We start from the raw sequence: 8,283 nt of genomic DNA on the forward strand, positions 1-8,283 counted from the left end.
TATATATATATGGTATCAGATTGATCTAATTTCTGTGCACTGAGGACAAGCAAGTCCTAGGTTACAAACTGAACTCTCCAATGCAAGAACAAGATGGATTTCTTCCTTTAGGAGGTGCTGTTGTCACAAGAAAAGAAAAAGGTTTCAGTTTTGTTTTTGCATGCGGGTGGGTATTCTGTTTGTAATAATTGTTTGGATACACTGTATTTTTAATAAGCTAGTTGTGATAATTTCATGCCAAGTAAAAATGTCCATAGTCATATTTTATGTTCCTAAAGTAACAGAATGACTTTCAATCTGGAAAAGACAAAAGAAATGCTAATGTAGCATTTTTTTTCAATTTTTCCGAAAATTTCCATTTTTTCCTGAAAAAAACTGGGGAAAAAACGGGTTTTTTTCCCGACTTTCAAAATTTCCGGAAATTTTACATCTCTACTTGCAAGCCGCTGTCAGTATGAAAAATTAATTCTCGAAGCAGGTAAATTGAAATAAAATTGGCGTCTTCGTGCTCATCAGAATGGGGACTCTGCAGAACGAAAGCCATTCACATCAGATCCCAAGGGCACAAGAACAGGCACTGGTGGCATTAAGGTGACTAAAGCCGTCTTCATGTTTCCCTCAGAACTTGACACAGGAAATGGCCCACAGCAGACAAACCATGACGCTTGCTCCGAGCCAATCAGAAGCTTGCCAGAGCTAGTTAGAGGTGCTTGGGGAGGCTCTGAATCCTCTGGATGGAGCACCTTGGCTGCCCCTGCCGTGCCAGAAAATTAAGATCCATCTCATCCTAGATGGCATCTGGTGCTACAGGGGGTTGGACTAGATGACCCTGCAAGGTCCCTTCCAACTCTAACATTCTATGGTTCTATGAGGGGTGACCTGGAGTGTGAGACCCACAAGCAGCACGGACGGCTGGGGGTCGGTTTGCTGGTTTGCTTGCTTGGTTTAATAGTTAAGTGTGCTCGAAACGGTTACACGTCATAAAAAATAGAAGCCATCCCATTTTAAGGAATTCATCTTACTGCCTGCAGTGTACGACAGCAACCTGGGAGATGCATCTGTCCTCCCTCATCTCCAGTTAGATGGTGACGACTGTTCTGTTTCACCTGGCATCCTTTTACTGACCCTCCTCCTTGTCCTGCTGCGAGTTGCTAGTTTTAGATATACGTATAGGGTTGCCAAGTCCTACCTGTTGCTACAGCGGGGGACTCCCGGCTCGGTCCTGGAGGGCGCGCGCGCCGCAACCACATCACCCGGAAGCGACGCGACCATCCAAGGGAAAACCATAGAGTTTTCCCTCGGATGTCCGTGGACCCGCTCCCAGCGTGCCCGGCGTGGTCGCGTCACTTCCGGGTGACGTGCACATCACGTACTTTGGGGGTGGGGTTCCCCCCGGGCCCTTATCCACCGGCGGTGGGGAACGGGCCTCTGGGGTGGGGGTTTCCCCGCCCCCCGGGGGGACTTGGCAAGCTTTATATACATGCATTGTTTTTAAAAGATTATTTTTAATCTCTTTTAATTGTTTGCTGCCTTGAGGGCCGAAACTGGGTGGAAAGACGGCATACAGACATTTTAAATAAAAATAAATGAATGAATAGCAGCAGCACCATTAAGTCACGGGCAAAGGCCCGGTGGAACAAATGGGCACTGAAGTCCCTCTGCGGAATGTTTCCGGTGTGCCTTGTGCTGCACGTGGAGCGCCTGTGGCCTGGCGAGGACATCCTGAGCAGACCTGTGCCTTCCTAAGTCCACTGAAGTCTCCGAAGGGGGTAATTTTGCTCAGGACGGCCCTGTTGGGCCTGCATTCATTGTTGCCTGATTAGCCAGAGCTTTTGCTTTTTCACTGGCTCGGCAAGGAGGAGGCAAAACCACGCCTTGGCGCAAAGGTTGGTGCAGCACCTATACCGTGGCACGGAACCCAGGCATTTAAATCCCGCTTTCTGCCGGAGCGCTGCTCTGGGGCGCTCCGGCAGGAAATGACCCCTGAATATACTTCACATTTATATTTCTGAAGTCAGCGCCACTGCAGAATTTTGAGAGCTGTAACTTTTTAAGTCTCTTGGGGTGGAGCAGGGAGCTTGTAACATACCCTGCTTCATCAAAGTTAAAATTTTAGCCAGTATTGTTGATAAAATACCATTGAAGGTGCTTTACACATTGGCAGCCAAGAACTAATTGCTTCGGACAGCGGTGCTGCATTCTCCATAATATGCCCATAGTGAATCGGAGGCAGCAGAAAGCTCTATTCTTTAGTGATGATATCACTCTCCCCCCCCCCCCCCTCACCCTACTTGCCTATGAAATTTCCTGCTATTGTCAACTGCCAAGTTCTCGATGCGGTTAGGAAAGTTTCTGGCATGTTTGTTCCCAAACTGATGTTCTTCGCTTCCGGATGCACCATCTTCTGTACTTTTATGTTTGCAGCGAATGATGTCCCTTTATGTTCACGCTCTGTTTCTGCTGTTAAAATAATCCCTGTGAAGAAAGTGAAAAGTTCTCCTGGTCTAGTGTTGCCGACAGGTATCTCCTTTTTTTCCAAATGTTCTTCTCAAGCCTTGGCTGTTCATCCACTTGTTGCTAGAATAGCTTTCCCGCTTCATCTTGCTTCCATTGCTTTGTAGTTCTTCCAATTTCATAGTATTTCATGGTACCAGTTGCCTCCTTCAAAGAGTCTCTTAAATCAGAAACCAGAGGGGCGGAAATATACACACACACACTCACACACACAGACACATATATATAGGTAAAGGTTCCCTTGCTCGAAAGCCAGTCGAATCCGACTCTAGGGTTGCGGTGCTCATCTCCGTTTCAAAGCCGAAGAGCCAGCGCTGTCTGAAGACGTTTCCGTGGTCATGTGGCCGGCATGACTAAACACCAAGGCGCACGGAACGCTGTTACCTTCCCACCGAAGTGGTACCTATTTATCTACTTGCAATTTCTTGCTTTCGAACTGCTAGGTACTCTTTCACTAAATGTAACAACATATACAGTGATTCTAAATGGTATAATGAACTTAACAAATGATCATTTAAAGATAATCTTAAATCACAGTATGAAAAGGAGGATGATGAATAAGTATGCTTTAAGTAGAGAAATAAGCTTCTTAGGCGTAGAAATTAAAGATTTAATTTAAGGGGGGGGTTCAAAGTAATCTGAGAGCAGAATTTCATCGTTTCCACAATGTTCCCTCTAAGCTGTGGAGTCTCGTGAGCAAAAATTCTACTTTGTGAGCTACTGGTATTAAAGTTGTGAGCAAGCCAAAGGATGATGAATATGTATGCTTTAAGTAGAGAAATAGACTTCTTAGGCATTGTAGAAATGAAAGATTTAATTTAAGGGGGGGTTTCAAAGTAATTTGAGAGCAGAATTTCATCGTTTCCACAACAGCTGTGATGTCAGTGAATCTGCATTGTTTGTTTTGTCTTGTTTTGATTTTGAGGAATGAGCCATCCTTGTTGGAATCAGTTGACTTCATTTGATACCCTCTGCGGTCCAGAAGTTGGTTTGATATAATTTCAGTCCTATTATAAACAATTTTATGATTGAATCAAGCAGGTTTTGTGCGTTGGGCATCTGTCCGGGTCATTCTGCTGAACTTTAACCTCATTTCCAGCTTGTAATAGAAATTAATGTCTTGGTGTTTCTCCAGTAATCGAATGATCATCTTCTAAAGCATATTTTTGTTCTTGGCCCAAAGATCCTCTCAGACTGCAGGTCTTGGACTAGTGCTTGCGTTATTTTAGTTTCAAGTAAGAAATTCTTGCTGCCGCTGTGATAGATTCATACAGCCTTCCTGGGACAGTCTTTTCTCTCAGGCATCAGATTTAATAAATCAGCACAATCAACCTTCCATTCTGAATCAGACAAAATCCTAGTTTCTTCAAATGCACAAATAAGGCCACCTAACTTCTTAATATGGTGGATGTTTGTCCACAAGGTGATGCTTCATTATTGGAACGCTGTTTGGGGGGAGGGAATCAGGAACAGCTCGCCCCTTCCTTGTTCTTCTGAGTGTAGAAAAGGGGGGGTTAAGCCAGAAGGACCCCTGTTCATTTGTGAACTTGGTATCTCCCTGCTCCCAGGAGAGAGGTTCTGTTCATGCACACGGCCAGACTAATGGTTTATGTTAAACTGTGCTTTAGAAACCCAAACCATTGGTTGACGTGCTTACTGGTTTTCTTTTTCGATCTGTCTTCTTTGCATCTCTGTTGGGCTGGAGCTTGTGGAGTCAGAGCACAGGGTGTAACTGTGGTTTTCTTCTGCCAAATTGTGGTTTGGGAACGGTGTCAAAGCATGTTTCCCAGTTCTGATTTGCATACTGACTGTGAACCATGATTGACAAGGAAGACAACATGTAAGAAATACTGGTTTGGTGTAGTGGTTAAGTGCACGGACTCTAATCTGGGAGAACCGGGTTTGATTCCCCACTCCTCCACTTGCACCTGGCTGGATGACCTTGGGCGAGCCGTAGTTCTGATAAGAGCTGTTCTTGAAAAGAGCAGTTTCTGTCAAGAGCTCTCTCAGCCCCACCTACCTCACAGGGTGTCTGTTGTGGGGAGGGGAAGGAGAAGGAGTTTGTAAGCCGCTCTGAGACTCCCTTGGGTAGTGAAGGGCAGGGTATAAATCCAATCTCTTCTTCTTCTTCCACTTGCACCTGGCTGGATGACCTTGGGCGAGCCGTAGCACTGATAAGAGCTGTTCTTGAAAAGAGCAGTTTCTGTCAAGAGCTCTCTCAGCCCCACCTACCTCACAGGGTGTCTGTTGTGGGGAGGGGAAGGAGAAGGAGTTTGTAAGCCGCTCTGAGACTCCCTTGGGTAGTGAAGGGCAGGGTATAAATCCAATCTCTTCTTCTTCTTCCACTTGCACCTGGCTGGATGACCTTGGGCAAGCCGTAGCACTGATAAGAGCTGTTCTTGAAAAAGAGCCGTTTCTGTCAAGAGCTCTCTCAGCCCCACCCACCTCACAGGGTGTCTGTTGTGGGGAGGGGAAGGGAAAGGAGTTTGTAAGCCGCTCTGAGACACCTTTGGGTAGTGAAGGGCAGTGTATAAATCCAATCTCCTCCTCCTCCTCTCTTGGGTTAAATTTCATTAATCATAGTTAAATGAGATATCTTAATCGAGCCAAAGATTCTTCTTTTAAGACTATTGGAACTGGCAGATGGATGTATTATAAACTGGGCTTGAGGCATCTCTTTCTCAGAACAGTGAGGAATTTCAGACAGACGGTATAATCCGGAAGAGGAACGGTTCCCAAACGGTTTCTGGTCTGTCATTTCAGACAGAATCGTTTTAGAACCGGTTCCCTACCGGAATATATTTGTAATTTCAGACACAAACGCTTCTGTCCCGTTTAGGAAACGGGGCTGAAGCGTTTTGCCTGTCAACCGCTTCCAAGTAGTCTTCAGTTTCCTCTCCCGGTTCCGATGCGCTTTTTGCCGCTGTTTTTCGCCTGCGCGATCTCCGGCTTTTTTGGGGGGGGAACGTTTGCTTTATAGTGTTATAGCGCTATAACGCAATGACATTATATCAACCCTGTTGGAATGCCTGGAGTGTTTTGTTATAGTGCTATAGCGCTATAGCGCTCTAAAGCAAATGTTCAAAAAAAAAAAGCCGGAGATCGCCCACATGGTCAAAAAACAGCGGGGGGAAAGCGGTGCAGTCTGAAATGGCAAACCCCTTCAGATCCAGCTCTTTACCGGAAGGGGAAAGCCATGTGTGAAATGGCAGCCCTATACCGGTTTACTCCACGACGGATTCAAAACTGGTTACAAAGGGTAATGTGAAATTCCTCAGTGATGATGTCTTTTATTCAGCTCAGAAAACAACAACTAACCCAGCAACAGACCCCACTTATATACAGTCAAGAGCAGTCAAAACCACACCTCCTAAAACAGTAATAACCAATCATAATGGACACTACAGAATAGCTTATTTGCATTTCCTGCTTCACTCTAGTCTTCCCTGATCGGACTGCCAATTTAGGCTGCCAATCAGAGCAGGTGCTACATAATCCTAGCAAGCAATGGTATCTAACACAAGGCTCAGGCATCAGCTGCATTCAATACAAATACCTCTTCATGTTGAGAACCAATAACAGTAATCCCCTCCCAAACTATCTCATCTCCTGATTGGCCTTCTATGCTCGAACAGCCAATTAAAAGGAAGATCTCAGGATCCTTGCAGACTATGAAGCTGGGCACGAAGCTCAGGCGCAGTAACAATACATAACAGGACATGTAAAAACATTGCCCTAAAATGAATCAACAAGTCTGGAAAAACTAAGTTTTCAAAGAGAGTCTCTTAAAAAGTAGATTTCAAAAACACATTTTAGAAATGCTCAAAGTTCCAAAAAACTGAATCTGAATGTTGTTAGTTCGATGAGCCCCAACAGCCTGCATTTTATGCAGAATAAGCCTTCGATAACTCACCAGGCATGTAGATCGTTTCGGAGGGGAGCCATGTTGGTTTGCAGTAGAACATCTGGATTCGAGTCCGGGATCACCTTAGTGAGCAACAAGATTTTTGGGGCATGAACTTTCACGAGTGAAAGCTCTCTTCATCAGAAGGCAGTTCTACAGTTGTAGCGTTAGGGTCAAATATTTAAATATTACGTCTAGTTCTGTCATTTAGAGGAGGAACTGAAATCTGATGGTTTAGGATTTTCAAACCTTGATAGGTGTGTTTCCAAACACTGTTTGTTCAGCAGCACAATCACTTGCAAAAGTGATATCCATGTCCAATGACAGTTTGGTGTAGTGGTTAAGAGCATAGATTCTAATCTGGGAGAACCGGGTTTGATTCCCCACTCCTTCACTCACAGCTGCTGGTGTGATCTTGGGTCAGTCATAAGTTCTTTCAGAGCTGTTCTCTCAAGGGCAGTTCTCGGGAGAGCTCTCTCAGCCCCCCCGCAACCTCCCAGGGTGTCTGTTGTGGGGAGGGGAAGGAAAAGGAATTGTAAACCGCTCTGAGACTCCTTTGGGTAGTGAAGGGCGGGGTATAAATCCAATCACTTCTTCTCTTCTTTTTATTTTATATGCCTGTGTATCTGGACTGGGTAGATGGGCAAATGTGGTCTTATTTATCACTGAGGATAGTAGCAGAAAAGACACTAAAGATACTTAAAGCCTCGTGTGGCTTGGGACCATATCTGAAGGACCATCTTCCCCCCCGGTGGATTACAGAGAGTAAGTCAAGACAATCGGCAGGACGAGATGTTTAGTAAACGGTGGAATAGAATTTGGGTTGTAGAAATGACCAGAAGTATTTAAAACAGAACAGAACCAAAGCAGAACACCACACATGAAATGGTGCAAAATTACATAATGAGATCCTACTGATAGCAAGCTACGTGCAGGACTATAGACCAATGTTCCCTCTAAGCCCCACAGTGTTGTGAGCAGAAATTCTGCCTCATGAGCAAAAAAATCTAGTAGCTTTAAAGTTGTGAGTGAGTCTGCATTTGAGTATTGTGTAAATTAGATTTTTAGAAGATGACTTCCATAACCTTGTAAAAATCTCACCATAAATTATTTTTAAATTATATTTAAACTATATTTTAAGAATAATTTAAGCATTATAAGAGAAATGTGGTCATGTGGTCATGTGGCCGGCATGACTAAACACGAAGGCGCACGGAACGCTGTTACCTTCCCACCGAAGTGGTCCCTATTTATCTACTTGCAATTTCTTGCTTTTTGAACTGCTAGGCTGGCAGGAGCTGGAACTAGAGATGGGAGCTCACTCCGTCATGCGGCACACTCGGGTCTCGAACTGCCAAACGACCAACCTTCCACAGCCTGCAGTTCAGCGCCTTAACCCCTTGAGCCACCACAGCTCCAGAGTAATATTAGCTGGCTGATATTTGTCATATAGAGAAGTCGTCTGTGGGACCTAATTTCCACAGGTTCTTGTTTTGTCTTGTTATCCTCTTTGTACTTGCATTGACTGACTCTGGAAATTTTGGCTCTCACATGTCCGTAAATAACCTCATTGTTTTTTAAAGCTTAGAATTAATTTACCTCAGCATCTGGAATCTAATTTACCTCCGCTAATTTACCTCCGCATCCATTTGCTCAAAGGCAGCTGTGCTAAAATGATGGCAACTTCTTGCTCTAGCGTGACGTGCTTTGACATTTCTCTCAACTCGTCTGCTATATATTGTGTGTTTTCCTGTAGACCTGGACCCTGCTAAAGTCTGTGCTGGTAAGGGGGCTGTGACTCTTCGGGCATCTCTGACCTATGAGGAAAATCCAGGTGCCAGCCCGACTTGTCCACAGGTGGTTCA

The 8,283-nt window shown here is 44.8% G+C and overlaps 1 protein-coding gene across 1 annotated transcript in view; it reads left to right on the forward strand.

Moving 5' to 3' along the window:
- Window positions 1-2,424: 2,424 nt before the first annotated feature.
- SORBS1 (sorbin and SH3 domain containing 1) overlaps window positions 2,425-8,283 on the forward strand; it is a gene marked incomplete at its 5' end in the record, with an annotated part of 108,989 nt that continues 103,130 nt past the window's right edge. Inside the window, 2 exons of the mRNA XM_015407162.1 lie at window positions 2,425-2,520; window positions 8,175-8,279. Coding sequence (XP_015262648.1) covers window positions 2,425-2,520; window positions 8,175-8,279 — 201 coding nt within the window. The remainder of the gene's footprint in view (window positions 2,521-8,174; window positions 8,280-8,283) is intronic.

Source organism: Gekko japonicus, unplaced genomic scaffold, assembly GCF_001447785.1.
Source record: "Gekko japonicus isolate JY-2015 unplaced genomic scaffold, Gekko_japonicus_V1.1 scaffold2412, whole genome shotgun sequence".
In the NCBI taxonomy this organism is placed as follows: Eukaryota; Metazoa; Chordata; class Lepidosauria; order Squamata; family Gekkonidae; genus Gekko; species Gekko japonicus.